The sequence below is a fragment of the Cebus imitator genome, unplaced genomic scaffold, assembly GCF_001604975.1.
Source record: "Cebus imitator isolate Cc_AM_T3 unplaced genomic scaffold, Cebus_imitator-1.0 Scaffold172, whole genome shotgun sequence".
NCBI lineage: Eukaryota > Metazoa > Chordata > Mammalia > Primates > Cebidae > Cebus > Cebus imitator.
In genome coordinates this window covers 3,663,380-3,686,550 of record NW_016107487.1, presented here as the reverse complement: position 1 = coordinate 3,686,550, position 23,171 = coordinate 3,663,380, and the positions used below count along the sequence as shown (strand labels likewise).

At 36.6% G+C, this 23,171-nt stretch overlaps 1 protein-coding gene across 4 annotated transcripts in view; it reads left to right on the top strand.

Moving 5' to 3' along the window:
• The window catches only part of EML4 (EMAP like 4), a 157,759-nt gene that overhangs the window by 87,288 nt on the left and 47,300 nt on the right, over window positions 1-23,171 (top strand). The window contains exons 3-7 of one of the 4 annotated variants that reach the window (XM_017544876.1): window positions 1,230-1,359; window positions 5,760-5,933; window positions 7,802-7,930; window positions 9,405-9,430; window positions 9,627-9,659. In XM_017544876.1, the coding sequence (XP_017400365.1) occupies window positions 1,230-1,359; window positions 5,760-5,933; window positions 7,802-7,930; window positions 9,405-9,430; window positions 9,627-9,659 (492 nt within the window). The remainder of the gene's footprint in view (window positions 1-1,229; window positions 1,360-5,759; window positions 5,934-7,801; window positions 7,931-9,404; window positions 9,431-9,626; window positions 9,660-23,171) is intronic. The other 3 variants (XM_017544878.1, XM_017544877.2, XM_017544879.2) reach the window with 3 other exon arrangements.

The window sequence follows — 23,171 nt, the reverse complement described above, 5'->3', positions numbered from 1 at the left end:
TAATATTTTTCAGTCATAAAAAAGAATGAAATCAACATGGTGAACCTTGAAAACATTGTACTATGTGAAAGAAGCCAAGCAAGGTCTGGCTTCTTTGGAGGGGTGGAGTGTGGAGAGCAACTGCTTAAGGATACGTGGTTTCTATCTGGGGCGATTAAAATGTTCTGGAACTTGGTAGTAGTGATGGTTGCACAACATTGTGAATATACTAATTGTCACTGAAATATACTAATTGTCATTTTAAAATGGTTAAAGTGTTAGAACTATTTTACCACAATTTTTTAAAAGCTACTGATATAACAATAAGTAACTTGTTTGACATACTAGAACTAAGTCTGATGACCAGTGATATTTGCATAATTTGGGGGTTAATGTAACTTATATGTAAAAAAAAAAATTTTTTTTCTTAAGAGGTTTCAAACAATAAATGCAGTAGGTCTCCTCCTTCCTGTCTTCTAATTCATTCAATATAATATAGGACCTACGAATCTATATTAAGTACCTTAGGTGATTATGATACAAATGACCTCTACCATCTTATTCTTGACAAAAATGCAGTGTCATACCACCATGTATGGAACTTCTTAAGGAACTAGATATTACTCGTGTGCATTTGAGAAAACCGAGTCCAAAATTTAAAAAATGTTCTCTATTCCCAAATCTTTACTTGACTCTTAGTATAGATAAGACTGTTTTATCTTGTGATGCTGAGTCTTCTGACCACACCAATATATCCATCACATACTTATTCCACTCCTTGTACCTGTAAGTTAAAGCAGAAGTTAACTTTATATACTTATGCTTTATTTATATGGAGTAACAGTCTAGAATTTAGTATTTATGATTTCTAGGATTTAAAATTTATGGTTTTAACAAACAAGCTATTTTTGAAGTTTTATGGCATGAGATTTATGGTTAGTTGAGGGACAAATTTGAATCACGTATTTTAAGGCTGCTTTGTGTGGTGAAGCCAACCATTTAGCTAAGAGAATTAGCCCAACTGTGTTTTAATAAATAAGTATGGCTTTCCTATAGGTCTGTTTTGATGGGATTAAGTCTTGAGACAGTGTCATGTGCTGCATACCAGGAGGAATTCTGCTCAAGAGTTATAAACAATATACTTTTTTTTTCTACCACCCCCTCCTTCCAAATGGACTTAATTTTAAAACTTAGACCTTTGAAGAGTATATTCAAATTTGATATAATTTTTTTTTCTTAATTATCTTTAGGCCAACCAAGCCCTCGAGCAGCTATTCCCATGTCCTGTATAACCAATGGAAGTGGTGCAAACAGAAAACCAAGTCAAACCAGCGCTGTCTCAATTGCAGGAAAAGAAACTCTTTCATCTGCTGCTAAAAGGTACCCGTTTGTAAAGGGGGAAAAGACTAACACTGCAAAATTGTCTGAATATGGTAGAGGTCTACTTTTAGAATGAATATGAAATAGAGCTGTTTGAATTCAAGTGAGCATGTCCTTTGAATTCTTAAACTGAATGTAGAGTCATCTAGCCTATGCTCACTCAGTTTGTACTCATCATACCTCTCAAGTTGTGTAAGGAAGCTTTCCATTCTCACTAAAGAAAGAAAACAGTTTCATTTCCTGGTTTTGTTTTGTTTCTTTTTAACAAGTATTTATTGATAAATATTACTATATTTAAAGAAATTATATAAGTGCATTTTCCATAACAAGTGATATATTCGATACAGCATTTTAATTTTTTTATTTTTATTTTTTGAGGCAGAGTCTTGCTCTGTCACCCAGGTCAGAGTGCAGTGGCATGATCTTAGCTCACTGCAACCTGTACCTCCCGGGTTCAAGTGATTTTCCTGCCTCAGCCTCCCAAGCAGCCGGGACTATAGGCGGGTGCCTGCACACTCAGCTAATTTTTGTATTTTTAGTAAAGATAGGGTTTCACCATATTGGCCAGACTGGTCTCAAACTCCTGACCTCGTGATCCAACCACGTTGGCCTCCCAAAGTGCTGAGTTTACAGGCTTGAGCCACTGTGCCCGGTCTGATATAGCATTAGTAAAGGGAAAATGGAATCTTTGATATATCTTTGTTAGTGGGAGGTAAAATGCTATTATAACTTTTATTCTTTAACCATAACTATAAAATTAAGGCTTAATTCAAAAATATAGTACTATCTGGGGTGTGTGTGTGTGTGTGTGTGTGTATCTGTGTGTGTTTTAGGGGATAGTGGTCAGGAGGGCTGTGGAATTACAGCAGTATAAGTTTCAGTGGATTACAGATTTGCATTCTTTATGTTCTTTTCATCAGTTAATTAATTTACTCCAATAAAAGTGCTGACAGAATTTTCCCCCTTTTGTAATTTCTAGCAAATTATTCGATGTAGAGTTTGGAGAGTCGATAGGAGATCAGCTACAAAATCTTACAACTGTTTTCTTCAAAGAATGAGTGAGGAAAAAACTTAAGTAATAAGATCATGTGTAACAATGTACTAATGGAAAATGCCACCTCAATAAACTAATGCCAGTGACCAAATTATTCATCAGTGTGGATTCATAGATACTTAATCAAACGGTTGACTACAGGAATGTTGAAAAAATACCAAGATCTTCAGCTCTTTTAAAAATTCCTTCTAGAGGCCAGGTGCAGTGGCTAACACCTGTAATCTCAGCACTTTGGGAGGCTGAGGCAGGCGGATCACCTGAGGTCAGGAGTTCAAGACCAGAATGACCAACATGGAGAAACCCTGTCTCTACTAAAAATACAAAATGAGCCAGGCGTGTAATTACAGGCACATGCCTGTAATCCCAGCTATTTGGGAGGCTGAGGCAGGAGAATCGCTTGAACCTGGGAGGTGGAGGTTGCAGTGAGCCGAGATCGTGCCATTGCACTCCATCCTGGGCAACAAGATCAAAATTCCATCTCAAGAAAAACAAAAACAAAGATAAAAATTCCTTCTAGAACACAGTCTTTGACATCGTTATTACAGAATCTAGACTTTCCCCTACAAAGAATGCTAAAACATATTACCTGTACTCCGCTTTCAGTAGAAAAAGATAAACTATAAGAAAATGGTAGAAAAATTTAATACAATTTTAAGTAAACTTCCATGTTGTATCCAGTAATGGTTCAGATTCAGCCCATTTTCTTACATAGTTATTGTGCTGTTGCTGTGTAGTGATCAATATTATGCACATTAGTGATTCAACAATCCAAGGCTAGCTGAGTTTGTTAGTTTATGATCCAGGGTCCCTGTATTTTGCTTTTAAATCACCCAGAAGGAGCCGGGCGCGGTGGCTCAAGCCTGTAATCCCAGCACTTTGGGAGGCCGAGGCGGGTGGATCACGAGGTCAAGAGATCGAGACCATCCTGGTCAACATGGTGAAACCCCGTCTCTACTAAAAATACGAAAAATTAGCTGGGCATGGTGGCGCGTGCCTGTAATCCCAGCTACTCAGGAGGCTGAGGCAGGAGAATTGCCTGAACCTGGGAGGTGGAGGTTGCGGTGAGCCGAGATCGTGCCATTGCACTCAAACAAAGAAAAAAAAAAAAAAAAAAATCACCCAGAAGGAAAATGGCTCTTAGGTTGTACTGGGCCCACATAAAACTAGTGGCCTTTGTATTCTTGTTGAAGAACAGCAAGAAAGAAGTAACTTCTGTTTTTTGTTTTTGATTTTTGTTTTGAGAGAGTTGGACATACTGGAACTCAGCTTTTTAACTTCAGAGTTAATCTGGTACTCTTGAAGTAGAATTGTGTTTCCTAGCACCTGCTTTAAAAAAAACTGTACACGAAGTAGATATCAAGGGCCAGTCTGAAAGTCAGAAGTTATCAGAAGTGCATCAGATTAAGAAATGTCACTCGACATCAAAATGATACTACTTTAAACTATTATAATGTGATAAATTGTTTATACAATGTACATTTATTTAAAATGTTCTTGAACAGACTCTTGTTGATTATATACCTTAACAAATTACAGAATGTCCTTTGATTAAGAAATAGACATTTAGGGTTAGGCACAGTAGCTTACACCTATAATCCCAGCACTTTGGGAGGCCAAGACAGGCAGATCAGCTGAGGTCAGGAGTTTGAGACCAGTCTGGCCAAAATGATGAAACCCCATCTCTCCTAAAAATGCAAAAATTAGCTGGGTGTGGTGGTGGGTGCCTGTAATTCCAACTTCTGGGGAAGCTGAAGTGGGAGAATCGCTTTGAACCTAGGAGGCAGAGGTTGCAGTGAGCCAAGATCACACTACTGCACTCCAGCCTGGATGACAGAGCAAGACTTCATTTCAAAAAAAAAAGGAAAAGAAAGAAATAAACATTTAGTAATTTTCTACCTTTTCATCACTGGAATTCAAGTCTTGATTCCACCAGCTTTGTAATATTGTTGAGAGTGTTTTCAGTATAAGTACACTTATCCAGTGTGGTTGGGAATAGCAGGTGTTTTATTGACTAAGAGCCAAAGTACAGAATCAAAAGAATTTGTACATAAATATATTTTAACATAAAATATATTCACCTATATTCACCAATTTTTAAACGAAAGACCAATCCTCCTACCCTCTATATATGTATCCCTGATTAAATTCCTTGTTGACTGTCTTTCATAAAATATACCCATAAATAACTTTTTAAAATTTTTAGTTTGATTTCTTAGAAATTAAATGAGTAAGAAATTAAAACTCTGACAGAAGAGTATGTTAGAACCCATCTCTCTTTCTTTGATTTTTTTTTTTTTTTTTAAGAGACAGGCTCAAGTGATCCTCCTGCCTCGGCCTCCCAAAGTGCTGGGATTACAGGTGTGAGTATGCTTTATCAGCCACCACACCCGGTCTCTGTGGTTTGTTTTATTTTGTTTTGTTTTGTTGTTGTTTTACAGAAGGAATCTCACTCTGTCGCCCAGGCTGGTGGGCAGTGGCATAATCTCGGCTCATTGCAATCTTCACCTCCCAGGTTCAAGCAATTCTCCTGCCTGAGCCTCCCAAGTAGCTGGGATTACAGGCATGTGCCACCACACCCAGCTAGTTTTTGTATTTTTAGTAAAGAGAGTTTCACCATGTTTCCCAAACTGGTCTTGAACTCATAACCTCAGGTAATCCACCTGCATTGGCCTCCCAAAGGGCTGGGATTACAAGTGTGAGCTACCATGCCCAGTTGCCTCTGTGATTTTTTAAAATTGTGTCATTCACACTAAGCAATTTTGTTTAATAACTTATTTTTTTATAGTCTTTTCAGAGCATTAAACTTCATTTTCATAGAAATTGCAATTCTCTTTGTATTTAATTAACCTACATAATTAAAATAGCTGGCATAAACAGATTTGGGGAAAAACTTAAACTCTTGTTAAGTTTAAAACTCAGTTGACAGGAGTAGAAGTATACAGAAAAAAAACAGGAATTGGAGAATAATCTATTAAACATGAATATTTAGTGTTCCTTTGGCATCAGTCAGTATGCTTTACACAGGTAATTTGGGTAAGTTGAGGTCAGTTAAGAGACCTTCCTTTGTCCCCCAAAATCTGCTAAGATGGCAAAATTTATTAGAGATCGTTTCTTTCTAAAGGGGCAGTCTTCACGGGATGTATTGCCTTAGAATTTTCATAAATTCTTCACTGAAGATGTTAATAGCTTCTGGAATTTTCAAAGAAATATTTCCCTTATTGAATGAAAACATTGCAAATTGTATTAGCTGTATGGCTTAGGGTTTTGAATTATATAATAATCACTTTTCTGTCGTTTGTTTTTTTGTTTAAATGTGTATTGTTCCATGTTATACTTTATTTTACAGCGGTACAGAAAAAAAGAAAGAAAAACCACAAGGACAGAGAGAAAAAAAAGAGGAATCTCATTCTAATGATCAAAGTCCACAAATTCGAGCATCACCTTCTCCCCAGCCCTCTTCACAACCTCTCCAAATACACAGACAAACTTCAGAAAGCAAGAATGCTACTCCCACCAAAAGGTTTTAACTGTCCCCAAGTACAGAGCTAGGCAATGGTTGTAATGATACCTAAATTATGTGACTTGGGGAAAAGTTAGCTATCCAAGGATTCCTAGAGAAGAGGCTGGTGGCTTTATTTTTCCCTTCTACATTGCTTATAATTTATGCTTTATAGCACATTGGGGAATAAAGAATTTAGGTCACAACTTCTCAGTTAAAACTGGAAAAGAAAACTAAGTTATGAACGATCTGATGAAGGCAGGAATAACCTAGTCTAAATCCAAAAAATATATTCCTGACCAAATTTTTGAATACTTTTTAAATTTGTGTATCACTATGCCTAAATTTATAGCCATGGTTAGAAAATGGCTGTATGTAATTGTCCTCACTATATTTTGGCATCATTACAACCTTCAACCTGCAAGGGCCCATCTCAAGTGGCTCCTGATTGTGGCTGCATCTCAGTTTCAGTTTTGGGTCTTGGGAGGATAAGTTCTTGCTTGAGTAGAGAAATGAATCCATTTCACCTGGTCTTTTCTATGCTAAAGGCTTGCTTAAGGGCTTCTCTCTGTGTCCGTAATAATTAATATTTTAAAGTTATGAGAAGGGAAAAAGGGAGAAACATTCTAACAATGTGTGTGAGCCTAAATTGAGAATCTAAACCTGCATGCTGGGAGTTCAGTGTTACAGCTGCCTCCTAATCAAATACTGAGACCAACCTAATTAAATTTGCCTGTTTAGAAATGCTTATTCAAGCCTTATGATTAGGTATAGACATACTTTATCATCAGCTTGGAAATCTTAGGAAACTATTAAAACATTTCCAGAACTGGCTAGAATTTTAATAAAATAAATGACAACCATTCCTAAAAGATGTATATTTTTATTTGATCAATTTAATATTTTGCCTCAAATCGCTAGTGGAAATTGGGGAAACCAAAATCCCTTCACTTGATTGATGCATGTTTACCACTTACAAAATCCTTTGTGTGTCTCATGCAGATTCTTACCCTATCTAAATGGTTTGTAATTTTTCTGCCTGGTTTCCTGTGGAGTTTTTTCTTGGATATAGCTTATTAATATTGCATAACTTTGGATTGTATGTGGTTTAAGGTGGCTTTTTATAATTGGTCTCTTTAAGGTTCTGATTTCACTTGATATCTTCTTTGTCCTAGCATCTTTTTTTCAGCTTCTTGAGGTCTCCTGGAAATGTGCTTGCCCTTCTAAATTGCTCTGTGGATATACTGTTGCAAGAAGTATTGGAGACTGGATGAGTTTGAGGATAGTTAGCAATGCAATGAAAAAATAATTTGTAAAGAAACAAATTTCACTTTCAAGTATAGGAAATCAGGATTGCTGATAACCACATTCTTATGTAAAGTCTTGTTTATTTCTGATCATTGGTAAAATTGTCCCTAAAGATATAAACAAGAGTTTATACCTTGTTATATTTAGAAATTGTCATTTGTACCATATGTAATGTAAATACTTGAGGACATAATTGAACAAAAAATGAAAGTGGCAGCCTTATAAAATTCAATCGTCATGAAAAAGTACAGGATTTTTGTAACTACAAATTATAAGAAATATTACTCAAATGTAAGGAAATAGGTTTTTTTTTGTTAACAAAAGTTTTTTTTTTTTTTTTTTTTATTCAGAGTTTCATTGATCTGGTGAATCTTCTGAGTGATACAGAAAATTATTATACAGATTTGGTGGTTGCCTTGTTTAACTCCTTCACTCATCCAGGCAAACTTTCAACTAATCCTTCTCTTTTCTGGATTAGCTTTAAGGAAATGTTAATTGCTGCTTTTGTGTTCTGTTTAAACTGTCAATTACGTATCTTTGCCACTCAGAATTTTTCTCTAAGAAATTAATGTTCTCTCTAGCATAAAACGACCATCACCAGCTGAAAAGTCACATAATTCATGGGAAAATTCAGATGATAGCCGTAATAAATTGTCAAAAATACCTCCAACACCCAAATTAATACCAAAAGTTACCAAAAATGCAGACAAGTAAGTATTGTTATTTCTTCATTATATTTGAAAAGTAATAATTCTTTGGCTATTATGTTTGCATGTACAGTTATGTATGTCTGGTTTGAACATTTTTTTTTTTTTGAGACGGAGTCTCACTCGGTCACCAGGTTGTCTTGGCTCACTGCAACCTCTACCTCCCAGGTTCAAGCAATTCTCCTTCCTCAGCCTCCCTAGTAGCTGGGACTACAGGCACACACCACCATGCCCAGCTAATTTTTGTATTTTTTGTAGAGACAGGGTTTCATCATGTTGGCCAGGATGGTCTCGATCTCTTGACCTCATGATCTGCCTACCTTGACCTCCCAAGGCATGAGCCACCACACCCGTCCTTGGTTTAAATCTTTTTAAAAATGGTGTATTATAATTTAAACTTCCCTTACTCGGTGTATGTTTTCTTTCAAGTCTTCTACAATAAGTTGTACCTATTAATGCTCCCCAACTCAAAAAATATGTCTTTTTTTTTTGGGGGACAGGGTCTCACTCAGTCACCCAGACTGGTGTGCCATGGTACCATCATGATCACGGCTTGCTGTAGCCTTCACCTTCCTGGGCTCAAGTGATTCTCCTACCTCAGCTTCCTGGATAGCTGGGACTATAAGCACGTGCCACCATGCCCAGCTAATATTTTTGTGTTTGTTTGTAGAGACAGGGTTTCGCTATGTTGCCCAGGCTGGTCTTGAACTCCTGGACTCAAGCAGTTCACCTGCTTCAGCCTCCCAAAGTGCTAGGATTACAGGCATGAGCCACTATGCCCAGCCAGCTAATAAATTATAATCATACAAGATTTGAGTATTTTTTATAAGTTATTTTTATACTTTCACTGTTTAGATGCTCTTGTGGGATATTCATTGTTTTATAAAATAGCGTATATTAGTAGTTGATCAGTGAGAAACTTTAAAAATACTGATTTCTTACTTTCACTTGTAGAGATTTATCTAGGTTATAGCCTAAGCATTGAAGCTTTTATAGTTTCTTTTTTTTTTTTTAAAAAAAAAAAAAAAAAAAAAAAAAATGAATAAAGGAGAGAAAGAAAGAGGAAGAGGAAAAGGGAGAGAGAACGGGAGTGTTGCTTTATTGCCCAGGCTAGAATGCAGTCTAAAAATGGGTATTGAAAACCTCTTTTATGCCAATAATTGTGGTTAATAATGGAGACAGGAAAAAGATGAGGGAAGAAAATAACAAACAAGCAGCAAACCAATATTTCATTTAAATCTGTGAGTAGGAGTGATGTGGTACTGATAAGAGTGTATATTTTGTGTGTTTGAAGTGGAGAGTTCTATAAATGTTTATTAAGTTTACTTGTTCCAGATCTGAGTTCAAATCCTGGATATCCTTGTTAGTTTTTCTGTCTCGTTGATCTGTCTGAAGCTTTTACAGTTTCTTGAGGTGATTCTAATGGTCAACCATATAAAATTATAAAATAAATGTGTTCCTTAAATTCCTTTTCTAGGCATAAAGATGTCATCATCAACCAAGGTAAATTTAAAATGCCTTTAAAATTTTTTATTTTGCTTTTTTAAGTTTATTTTTTGCTAATTGAAAAGAATATTGACTTATTTTCATTCAGTGCACTTTATTAGCTCATAGTAAGCAAAGAGAAGTGCGTTACTATAGTCATTTAGGAAAATACCCAATTTTTATTGTAAGATAATGTCATTTTTGTCTCAACCAGCAAAAATGTCAACTCGTGAAAAAAACAGCCAAGGTAAGAATAAGCTACGCAGTTGGTTGCCTTCTAAGTTAATTTCTTCTTGGATCTCTTATTTGGCTTTTCATTATTTGTGCTGCCTGACTTTTCTCCTGACAAAGGAAGTATGGTGATTTGAACTAGGTTAATCCAGCTACATTTTACTTTTTATTTTGTTTTGTTTTGTTTTTGAGACCTAGTCTCACTCTGCTGCCCCCGATGGAGTGCGGTGGCGCAATGTTAGCTTACTGCAACCTCCGCCCCCTGAGTCAAGAGATTCTCGTGCCTCCCAAGTAGCTGGGGACTGCAGGCATGTACCATCACACCTGGCTAATTTTTGTATTTTTAGTAAAGATGGGGTTTCACGATGTTGGCCAGGCTGGTCTCAAACTCCTGGCCTCAAGCAATCCTCCCACCTCAGCTTCCCAAAGTGCTGGGATTACAGGCGTGAGCCACAACACTTGGTCCGGCTACATTTTTAAAAATCCATCTTTCTTCTGAGAGCTCTGAAAATTCAAGGTGAACAGTAAAAATACAGTTTTACAAAGAGAGAGAAAATACTAGAGGAGTTTTCTTCCTTAAAAAGAAAGTTAGAAAAGCCATTTAAAAGATTGATAAATTTTAACTCAGTTTCCTGTCTTGCCAACTTCATTGCAAATAATCACTCATTTCTTGATGCTAAGGCTGAAAATATAATGAGTCTAGCAAATCCATTTCCTCTTAAGTTTTTCTTTTATATTAATTGTAACTTCTGGCTACTTGCTGTTATTGGCTTTTCCTGACAACAAAAAAAAAGAAATTGGACTTTTTGCAAGTGTGTATTTAATTTAATTGCAGTGTAGGTAAGTTTTATACCTCAGTTTTACATTCTCTTTAGATTGCCTGCAAATTTAATTGAAGCATGCTGTTCTTAATGAAAGCATGACCTTTCTGTGCATGGTTTTCACAGCTCGTTTCTCTGTGTCATAGTTAGTCTTATTTTCTGGTCTATTATAGTAACAACTACAACATGGTTAAAAATTTTTTTAGATATTTAACTTGATTTCTGTGGATTTTTACATTTTTGGTTCTAAAAGGAAAGAAAGAAGTATTTGTAATCATCTTTGAGTCTTGTTTTTACATAGACATTCTAAATGAAGTTGAATTTTGCTGGCATTCTTCTTTAGTAGGTTTTACTTTCTCCCTTTTTCAATAATACAACATAGATTAAGTAATATTGAGGCACTTTCGAGGAAAAAATGAAATTTTCTTTATGAAGATAATTTTTTTTTTTTTTTTGGAGTTTTTTTTTTTTTTTTTTTTGAGACGGAGTTTTGCTCTTGATGCCCAGGCTGGAGTGCAGTGGTGCCATCTCTGTTTACATTAACCTCCACCTCCGGTTTCAAGCAATTCTCCCACATCAGCCTCCCGAGTAGCTGGGATTACAGGTATGTGCCACCATGCCTGGCAATTTTGTATTTTTGGTAGAGATGGGGTTTCTCCATGTTGGTCAGGCTGATCTCGAACTCCTGACCTCGGGTAATCTGCCCGCCTCAGCCTCCCAAAGTGCTGGGATTATAGGCATGAGCCACTGCACCCAGCCTGGAGATAATTCTTAATACATTATATATGAAAACTTTTAAGGGAGAGGATCTTGCTCTGTTGCCCAGGCTGGAGTGCAGTGGCACTACCTTGGCTCACTGCAGCCTTGACCTACTGGGCTCAAGCAGTCCTTCCACCTCAGCCTTCCAAGTAGCTGGGACTATGGACGCGTGCCACATATCTGGCTGATTTTCGTATTTATTGTAGAGATGGGTTTCACTTTGTTGCCTAGGCAACAAACTCCTGGGCTCAAGCAGCCAATCTCAAACTCCTGAGCTCAAGCAATCCTCCTGCCTCAGCCTTCCTAAGTGTTGGGATTACAGGCATGAGCCACCAAGTCTGGCCTGAGAACTTTTTTTTTTTTTAATAGAGGCAGTGGTATATGATAGGAAGAGCCGTGAATGAGGACTAGCTGTGTTTAATGTTTGGTCCTGGCTCTTATGCACAATAGGCTTATGACCTAGGCTAAATGACAATGTCTCTGAGTGGTTTTCTACTCTAAATATAGTAATTATAAAGCTTACTGAAGGATGAAATAATATATATGAAAATACTTTCAAAATAGAAAACACTATAACTGTAAAAAGGTGCTGTTAGATGTTTTGTTATAGAGGTCAAATTTTATACAATCCTTATATGGTAAATGAGAAAGAGTTGCCTTCCTGTTTGTTATATGTTCTTTGGAAGGAAAAAAGAACTTAAGATTGTTATATGAGAGTGGTGTGTGTTGGTGACACAGTTTTCAAAGCCTTTTAGGTAAATAAGTAGGTAAATGTATTTTAAAAGGGGAGGGTAGCTTCAGAAGCATCCCTAAACAGGATTTTAGCCAGTGTCTAGAGAGGATGAATGAAAAGCTGGAAAAGGATATTTTAAAAAACAGGTTATATTCTGTTACAAGAATTTTACCTCAAAAAGATTATCTCAGATGTTAGAATTTAATAACATCAAATGTTGCTTGTGTTGAGCCTTATTTTTAGAATTTGAGTATATTTCTTTGCCACTTTAATCAGCTAAATTATATCTGGAGAATAGACTGTGATATTAGAGTGTATTTATAAGGAGAACACTTTCCTTCAGTCTGTTACGTAGTTCAAGCCCAATTGAGATTGAAGCAGAGCGTATGGAAAGAAGTAGATGGCTTCTAAATGGTTCAGGAAATGAGTAGGCTATGAGAGGTAAGGAACAGAAGAAATCTACGAAGACTAGCTTGAGCAACTAGGTAAGTGGCATCTACTAAAACAGGGAACATTTGAGGAGGAGGAGATGTGTGGAAAGGAGTTTGGTTTTGGACAAATTGAATTTGAGTTGTCTCTAAGTCTTAACCTGTGTGTAGAGATGTATAGCAAACAATGTAATGTAGATGTTTAAACACATGGATTTTTGAAGTCCAGAGACTGGTTTCACCATTGACTTGGATATAGTGACCTTGAGCAGGTTACTTCACCTCCCTAAGCCTTTCTTTGTTTTCTCATCTGTAATTGAGATCGTAATAAGCTCTTAAAGGGATACTATAAAAATTAAAGATAGTAATAAAGTGTACCCAGTACCTGGCATGTAATACCAAGTAAGTTTTAGTTATTAATATATTAATTTGGCAGTAAAATCTTGCCCTCAGAGTTGTATAGTAAGATGAAAAGATAATTGTTAAATAGATGATATTATTAAGTTGTAAAGCTATTTTAAAAGTCTGGCATGCATTTTGCACAGCATATTCACCACACATTTTCTTGTATTTTAGCTATCAATGCTAATATTTGTCGGTTTTGGACTTTTTTTTTTTTTTTAATAATGCCATTAATTTAGCCCTTTATTGGCAATGATAGCTGTGACATGTTCCAAGCCATCTGCTTTGATTTGAGAAGAAGCCTATTTACATATGGTACATTTAGGTGAGTGGTAGCAGAGAATACTTTACCTGAAGGGCCTGTGTCCTTCAGACAGAGCAGAGTAGGAGAAAAGCTAGAAAGCTGCATATTCCAGCCACTGCTTAGGCAGAAAGCTGGAAACTGGTTGTGTTGAAAGCAGTAGAAAGTGGAATGGGATGTACACAGGGCAATCTGAAGTCCAGTGTGAGAGGAAGAGCAGGTTATGCCCTAAAAAGAGTCTCTTACTGACCTGTATGTTCATACTCTGAAACCTAAATTCCTTTTCATTACTCTCTTCCCGAGTTCTACTCCAGATACAGCAGAGATAAAGTCCTAGCATATCAACTTAAAATTTGAATAAGATTCCCTGTAGGACTATCTATTATTAGACGTAGCAGTTAGGTTCTAGTATAGTAGTATTGACTTTGGTGAGTTACTGATTTTAAAAAGTTTTTCGAGCTGAGTTGGGGGACTTTAAGCACCATTTATAAAATTGCATATTGTGGAAAATAGACAACAATTAGACAAATTTTGTAATAAACAAAAGGAGACTGCTGTTAAGTTAATTCTTAAAATAGTTATCAAGTATAGCTGGCCTTCCATATCTGTGGATTTCACATTCCTGGATTCAACCGAACTGCTTTTGAAATATTCAAGGAAAACAAAGTTGCATCTGTAGTGAACGTGTATAAATTTTTTTCTTGTCATGATTTCCTAAACAATACAGTATAACAACTAATAAGTAATCTAAAGATGATTTAAAGTATACAGAAAGATATTCATAGGTTACATGTAAGTACTACAACTTTTATATCAAGGACTTGAGCCTCCACAGATTTCGCTATCTACAGGAGATACTAGAACCAGTGTCCCCTAATGTATAGTTGGAAACCAAGGAACCAACTATACATCACATTTTGAATTTATAATATATTTATTTAGAGACAGGATCTCACTCTGCCACCCAGATGGGATTTCAGTGGCACGATCATAGCTCACTGCAGCCTTGAACTCCGGGCTCAAGTGATCCTCCTGCCTCAGCCTTCCTAGTAGCTCAGACTAGGCACACATCATAACACCCAGCTAATTTTTGTATTACTTTGTAGAGGTGGGGTCTCAATGTGTTTCCCGGGCTGGTCTCAAACTTTTGGCCTCAAGCAGTCCTCCCACCTCTGCCTCCCAAAGTGTTAGGATTACAGGTGTGAGCCACTGCACCTGTCCTACATTTTTTAGATATGGAAAATAACATGGCCTCATTATTTTTGGAGCAGAATCTGAATGTCCTCAAAATGATTTTTCAGACTTGAATAATCTTAAATTATTTTTCTCTTATAGAACCTCAAACTAGGGCTGTTTAGAGTTAACACATAATTACCTGGTCATGATGAGAAACTGACTCAGATCTCTACTGGAAAGAAATCTGCTTATTTTGAGGAAAAAAGGAAGCTATCAATCACTAAATCTCACTCTGCTTCCTCTTATTGTGCTGCCTCCCTGCTCTAAGATTAGATTTATTGTTATTTACCACTTCAGTACAGTAATATCCTAACTGTACAGGTATATCAAGATGGAAGGACAGTTATATCTTAGAAAATTGAGAAGTAATTGACTGTTATTAGCTAGCTGTCTAAAAATGGCTTCAGATTAAAAATACTGTAAAAGTCATTTTAAATTATATACCGTCTAAAATCCCTCAGTAACTTCTTGTAGCCAAATGGTTTATCAAACAGTTTTAAAATAAATAATACAAACTCATTTATAAAATTGAGGAAAGGAAAAAAACCTGAATAATCTTATCATTCTAACAGATTACAATTCTGATGTGTTTCTTTATTGTTCTTTATCAGATAGACATTTTATACATTCATTCATTCATTTAACAAATATTTATTGAAAGCTTATTTTGTTAGACTCTATTCTAGGCACTCAGAGTTACAGCAGTTACACTTTTGAGCTGTGCGGAACTTATGTTCATGCTTCCTAGACAAAACATAAAAACTTCATGTGTCAGGAGTGTGATAAATTTGAGGAAAGAATAAGGAGAGTAGAGAATTGCTATTTTATATAAAGTGGTTAGGGAAGACATTTCTGATATGGTGACCCAAAGGAAGTGAATGAAATATGAAATATGTAGATAACTGTAAAAAGGATTTCATGAACAGAGAAAGCTGGAAGTACATAAGCCTTGAGGCAAGAACTTTCTTGCTGTATTAAGAAATAGCACGGAGGTCATTCATCATAGAGTACATACACTTTTGTATTTGTTATCAATTACATTTATAAAATACAGATTAATTCCAAGCAAGAGAAGCTTCGCAAGGTACCTCATGTGGGAAAGGGAAGCAAAGTGGTATGGCAGAAAGGGCAAATGAGTAGTAAACGTGAGACCCAGTTAGGGGTGAAATGACCTATATCACAGAAAATTAAAGAATCACAGTTCTATACTAAAGTTACAAGTTAGATAACTCATAACTTTGGGAGAAGCTGAAAATTCTATTTGCTAAAGGAAATGATTTTAGAAAACAAAACATTATTGTCGGATAAAATGTCCCATATGACCCTGAGGCCTTGGGCCTCAGTTTCCTTACATATAGTTAGGCTTAGATTAGATATCACTTAGGTCTTTTTGTTGAGTATGGTTAAGCAGAAAGGACAGGAAACCAATGCATTTCCAGTGGAGATACATACTTAATTCTAAAACTTATTTATTTTCTTTTTTGTTTTTGAGATAGGGTCTCACTCTGTTGCCCAGGCTGGGATGCTGTGGAATGATCACAGCTCACTATAGCCTCGACCTCCCAGTTTCAATTGATCCTCCCACCTCAGCCCCCAGAGTAGCTGGGACTACAGGAATGTGCCACTGTGCCCAGCTAGTTTTGTATTTTTTGTGGAGACAAGGTTTCGCCATGTTGCCCAGGCTATTCTTGAACTCCTGGGCTCAAGTGATCTGCCCACTTCAGCTTCCCAAAGTGCTGGGATTACAGGCGTGAGCCACTGCGCCTGGCTAGTTCTAAAATTTACAAACTGCCCCTTTTAATAACCTGTATAAACATAACTTGGATCCGCACATCTGGGCTTTGTCCAAGTACTCTCTATCTATCTGTCTGTCTGTCTGTCTATCTATCTATCTATCTATCTATCTATTTATTTTTAAGAAGGGAGAGAAGGTGCTGCTAAGGACAGCAGGCCTGCCAGGCTGCTGATCTCGCCATCTGTATTTTAAAAGGAGACCAAAAAAAGGACCTTTTCTCTGTTGGAGATTTTTTGTTAAAGCCTTGTAAAGCAAAGCTCTAATTTCATAATGTTTTGGTTAGTAGCAGTCTTCTAGATTAAAATATGTTTGAAGGCTATCCAATTTTTTTAAATAGAAACTATCCCAACTTCTAAGAACATGTTCTTGACATCCCCTTTATTTTCAGCTAAGAAAAAAGCCCCAATTGCCTTCTCTGCATGTCGAGTATATGACTTCATTAGAGAATGTCCTAAACTTATACATACTTATTGTGGTTAAAGTCTTTTCATTAAAATTATTTGTATTTTTGCCATACACATAACTTTTTAAAAACCTAAACTAGAAAATGTAATTAACCAGAAATTGTTCAGTCTTCAAGCATGCCAGTTAACTGAGGGAAATATTATCACAGTTAGAAATCTGTCCTGTCCAGGCTGGGCATAGTGGCTCACGTTTGTAATCCCAGCAGTTTAGGAAGCCAAGGTGGGCAGATCACCTAAGGTAAGGAGTTCCAGACCAGCCTGGCCAACATGGCAAAACCCTGTCTCTACAAAAATACAAAAATTAGCCAGGCATAGTGGCACCTACCTGTTGTCCTCAGCTACCTGGGAAGCTGAGGCAGGAGAATCACTTGAACCTGGGAGGCAGAGGTTGCGGTGAGCTGAGATCATGCCACTGCACTCCAGCCTGGGCAGTAGACTGAGACTCCATCTCAAAAAATCTGTCCTGTCCAGAAATGGCAGTTATATTCTATATCATATTTCTAACTCCATTAATTGTTACTGTTTTCCAAAAGCACTTTGAAAAGAATTCTAAAATTTGTGATTAGGTATACCCAGAAAGAGTTGCAGTTGATCAGTGACATATACCAAGAATGCAGGGAAAAGGCATGGTAAATCACGTGCCATCTCCCTGAACTATACTCACAGTTGGTTCTCTAAAGAACAGTTTCACCAAAAATATTCTATTGTTTTCCTTCAATAATGCTTTTTAAACTTTTTAAAGATTGTAAACTATTTTAATCTTTCTAAAAAATATATTCAAATAATATATTGAGCACCCATATACTGACCACCCAGATTTTTCAGATCTTCACGGTTTGCTTTGATTCAGGTTTTTTTGTTTCTTTGCTTTAAGAAATAACACATTATAGTTGAAGCTTCTCATTAATCCTATTTAATCAGAATTTTTATATACAGGATTTTAATGTTCTGCAGAGGCCTCCTGATTCCCTCCCTACTATAGTTAATTGAGAAAGCAGAGTCAGGGAGATAAATATTTTGATATCTGAAGTTTCCTTTTCAAAGTCCTTATTTTTAAAAAATTAAGTACAACTTGGTATATTCATATAAAATTGAAAGCTTTTTCATTTAGTGCTTAAAATAATTTTTCCTGAGGATATAAGTGAGTTGGATTTTTTTTTTTTTTTTTTTTTGCCCAGGCTGGAGAGCAATGGTGGGATCTCAGCTGTTTGCAACTTCCGGGTTCAAGCGATTCTCCTGCCTCAGCCTCCCAAGTAGCTGGGATTATATAGGCATGCGCCTAGCTAATTTTGTATTTTTAGTAGAGATGGGGTTTCACCATGTTGACCAGGCTGGCCTCGAACTCCCAACCTCAGGTGATGAGCCTGCCTCGACCTAGGATTACAGGCATGAGCTACCACGCCTGGCCAGTGAGTTGGAATTTTTTAAATAAAACCATATTTTGCCTACAGAAAAGTTTTAAGCAGTATAGTGAGTCTTTTAGTAGTTTTATGTGTCTCGTATTGTTGAAGTAGATTTCTTTTCTGTCTTATCCCAAAGAAAGCCTTTTTCAAGCAGCAAAAATTATCTAAAATGCTTAAGCAGACTCTTATATCAGGTATTTTCAATTAATTTTATGACAATCAGAGTTGTAAACAAAACAACAAAAGAAATCTGATTAAAGGAGGTTTAGATTCAAAAAGGAGGGTAACTAAGTTGGCTTACTACTGTAATTAGCATAAGAGTTGATTAACAGGTGCACAAGACATGGTTATGTCTCTGATCTAAGCTCCTAAGAGTTAGGTTCATAGCTTTTACACTGTGCACCCCTCACCCCCACCCCACTGTGTAATTAAAAATTCAGGAAGTGTTATCAGTCAATAGAACTCTGCCTATAGAAGAAAAAAATTAAGGTAGCATTTTATAATAGTACTTGGTCAGATTTTTCAGACCCAAGTTTTATGCTAGTTAGTAAACTACTAATGTTTAACAAGTACTGGAACTAGGAATCTTTTTAATCTGCGAAATAAGAGAGTTACATTATATCCTTCTAAATTCTCTTAATTTTTTTTATTTGGGTATTTACATTTTTGATTTATTTTTACAGCTGGATCATTGAAAGGGGGCAAAATACAAACATCCTTACAGATTTTCTTGTTTCATTGGAATTTTAAAATATTGGCTTATAACTACAAAATAACTGGATCATTAAGTGAGACTTGAAATCTTTTGTTTGGATAAAGAACCTTAAGAAAAGATTTGGCCGGGCGCGGTGGCTCAAGCCTGTAATCCCAGCACTTTGGGAGGCCGAGGCGGGTGGATCACGAGGTCAAGAGATCGAGACCATCCTGGTCAACATGGTGAAACCCCGTCTCTACTAAAAATACAAAAAATTAGCTGGGCATGGTGGTGCGTGCCTGTAATCCCAGCTACTCAGGAGGCTGAGGCAGGAGAATTGCCTGAACCCAGGAGGCGGAGGTTGCGGTGAGCCGAGATCGCGCCATTGCACTCCAGCCTGGGTAACTTGGGTGAAACCTCCAAAAAAAAAAAAAAAAAAAGAAAAGATTTTAGCCTTCCAAAAATGATCCTTGTCACTTTATACCATAAAATTATAGTTAATATTTCTAGCATTTTGGTTGTCCTTCTGTTCTTTAACTCTGGTTTGGGGAAGTTGAGCCTGGCAGTATTGGAGAAAAGGCTCAAACAGTCTTTAATTTTCTGTTTGCAGAAATGAGGTAGCATCACACTCTCCTACCTTTCAGTTAAATATAAAACTGAAATTCCAGTTTTGGGGGTCTAGAAGAATCAGAAGAATTCTGATTTATTTGCTTAAACTTGCTGTTCTGTGGACAGTCACTTTAAAGCTTATGAAGAGATACTATAGTGTACTAAATCACAAGCAATTGCTAAACAGTGTTTAGAGTGGCCATAAATCCCTTTCAATGGCAAAAGGATAAATACTTGTCAAGAACCTCACATTATGCTTTACAGTGTGATATTTAATCATTTATAATTCCAAACAGTAAGTAGTATTATCACTTTATGTATTGAGAAAAAGAAAACTTTTTTAGTCTTGCAGCTAAAAAAGTGTGAAGCTGAGATTCAAGTCATAGTCTTTTCCAAAGTTCATGGCCTTTTCACTATAATGTATTGCCAGAAATTGTTTGAAGTACTTAGGTTATATACTTGATCTCTAACATGTGACCAATTTACAGGTAGTGAAAGCATTGCCATCCTAGTATGCATTGCCATTTTTATATCGCGTTAGAAAAGTTGGCCAGGTGTAGTGGCTTATGCTTGTAATCCCAGCACTTTGGGAGGCTAAGGCGAGCTGATCACCTGAGGTCAGGAGTTCAAGACCAGCCTGACCAACTTGGAGAAATGCTGTCTCTACTAAAAATACAAAATTGTGGTGAGCTGAGATCGCACCATTGCACTCCAGCCTGGACAACAAGAGTGAAACTCTGTCTCAAAAAAAAAAAAAGAAAAGAAAAGTTAGAAGCACTAGATCTACTTGGTTTCTTATGCTGCTTGACAGTTGATAACTAATACGGTGTTCTGAGCTTGCCTGTTCCAAAAGGAGAGCATTTTTTTTCTTCCTAGATACTATCACTAACCTTCCCCATTTGCTGTGCCTACATTCCTTTCTTAGTGGTGATAGAAGCATCTATTAAATGCTTTTTCATTCAGAAAGCATTCATGATTTACACCTCTGACCAAAGATCCTGGAATAAATTCCAAAGGATGAGATATCTGCCTTCAAAAAGTGTGTAATCCTAAAAACTAGAGGGAAAATTATATAACAAGTTGACACCTATCAGAGTAAATTATACAAATAAGGACAAGGAAACACAGCTCAGGATGACCGCAGAAATAGGGGATATTTACAGCTGGTAATCATTTTGTTATCAAATTTCAGCTGTGCTAAAAATCATCAGGAAGGAGAGCCCACTCTTAGATTCAGAACTAATGAAAACATACATCATGTGGTATTAAAACCGTAGTGTGGGAGGCCTTAGCCTGTTCTTAGATCAAACTCTGAGGCCAACCACACTGTGAGTAATAATAATAAAAATAACCTGAACTTCTCACCCATAACAAGAGCAACTCTTTTTTTTTTTTTTTTTTTTTTGAGGCAGGGTCTTGCTCTGTCACTCAGGCTGGAAAGGCTGGAGTGCAGTGGCATGATCTCAGCTCACTGCAACCTCTGCCTACCCGAGTAGCTGGGATTATAGGCATGTACCTCCACACCTGGCTAACTTTTGTATATTTAGTACAGACAGGTTTTCATCATGTTGGCGAGACTGGTCTCGATCTCCTGACCTTGTGATCTGCCCACCTTGGCCTCCCAAGGATTACAGGCATGAGCCACCATGCCCGTCCCAAGAACAGACTTTCAATCTGACTGAAGAAATACTTGGCAGACATTCAAGAAGTAATTTATCTTTCCTTTCTCTTCATGGTTTGCGTTATATAAACTACTGCATTGTTACATACTGTTCTCCTTATGTAGTATAAGTCATTATTAGAGATCCTAAGGTTTTATCAGCCTCTGGTTGATGATCACATTTTCAGTCTGGTTCTGATGCTACTTTCCTATCATGCCAGACAAGTTCGCAAGTGCTACACATTTCCTATGTATTTATATTAAGTCCTTGTCTCTCCTTTAGGTCCTTTTGTAACTATTTCACAATCACCATCAATATTTATTAAACCTGTCTATATGTAGGTGGCTGGGATGCTAGAGGGAGGAATAAGTGGGTTTTTTTGTGTGTTTTGTTTGTTTTCAAAGGACTAAGAAACAATTGCGGCCAGGCACAGTGGCTCACAGTAATCTCAGCATTTTGGGAGGCCAAGGGGAGCAGATCACTCCAGGTCAGGAGTTTGAGTCCAACCTGGCCAATATGGTGAAACTCCGTGTCTACTAAAAATATACAAATGAGCCAGCTGTGGCGGTGCATGCCTGTAATCCCAGCCACTCGGGAGGCTGAGTAGGGAGAATCGCTTGAACTTGGGAGGCAGAGGTTGCAGTGAGCTGAGCTCGGGAGACTGCACTCCAGCCTGGGTGGCAAGGCGAGACTCCATCTCAAAAAAAAAAAAAAAATATTCCATCTGTTAAGTGAAGTACTTCCTTTTGTAAAAGATGTATAATATTGATTTGATTCTAGACTTGTATTTCTTAACAGTTTTAGACTGTTGCAGATCTTACAAACACCTATTGGTTAATGTAAATACAAGATACCTATGCTGCTAATAAGAAAACCGTTTCTTAGCATTGTCTTGAAAATCTCAAAAAGTATTACATGTGAAATCTTGAGGTCGTGTTTTTGTTTTTTATTCTTGCAAGAACACTTAATACAAGATACTCTCTTAACAAAATTTTTAGGTGTACAACACCTTGTTGACTATAGGCACAATATTGTACAGCATATCTCTCTTTATTCATCTTGCTTGACTGAAACTTTGTCTGTTAATTAGTAACTCCTCATTTCCCCCTCCTCCAGCCCCTGATAACCACCATTCTACTCTGATTCCATAAATTTGACAGTTTTAGACATACTGTATAAATGGAATCATGCAGTACTTTGTCTTCTTTGATTGGCTTATTTCACTTAGCATAATGTCCTCAAGGTTCATCTATATATAGAATTACATATAATATATATATATTATGTAATATATATTATATATAATTCTATTCATATATATAATATATTCATATATATGAATGTATGTATATATTATATATATAATGTGTATATATAATACACACACACACATTTTCATTATTGAGTTGAGTTTAGGTTGTTTCCACATCTTGGCTATTGTGAATAGTGCTGCTGTGAACCTGAATACTGACATCTCTTCAAGATTCCGATTTCAGTTCTGGAAAATACCCTGTAGTAAGATTGCAGCATCATATGGTAGTTGTATTTTTAACTTTCTGAGGAACCTTCATCCTGTTTTCCATGGTGACTATACCATTTTGCATTCCTACCACTAGTGTACAAGGGTTCTAATTTGTTTACATCCTCATCAACACTTGTTATCTTTTTAATATCCATCCTGGCAGGTATAAGGTAATATCTCATTGTGATTATGATTTGCACTTCTCTGATGATTAGTGATATTGAACAATTTTTAATATATCTGTTGGCTTGCAAATATTTTCTCCCATTCTGTAGGTGGCCTTTTTATTGTTATTTCCTTGGCATAAGAAAAACTTGCACCATTTAACATCAGTAGTTTCAGCCAGTAGTGTCGTAAACATGGTTGTTGTCTATCCAGATAATCTTCACTCTTCAAGTGTTAGGTAGAAAAACTGCTGTCACAAAATTTTGTTTTGTGTTTTTCTACTCAGCCTTCCTGACCTTCTTGTAGAAATGTGTCAACTTAGATAAAATATATTTTAATTATAAAAAAATTATTCTCTGTTAAGGTACTGGACATTGCTTTTTTTCCCCTACAATATGTTGGACTAGGACTTTATAGTATCACTTTGTTTTCTATATGCTGTATAATGTAGTTGGCCCTCTATATCCTTGGGTTTTCCATCCACAGATTGAGCCAACCATGGATTGAAAATATTTGGGGAAACAGTTTTCTACTG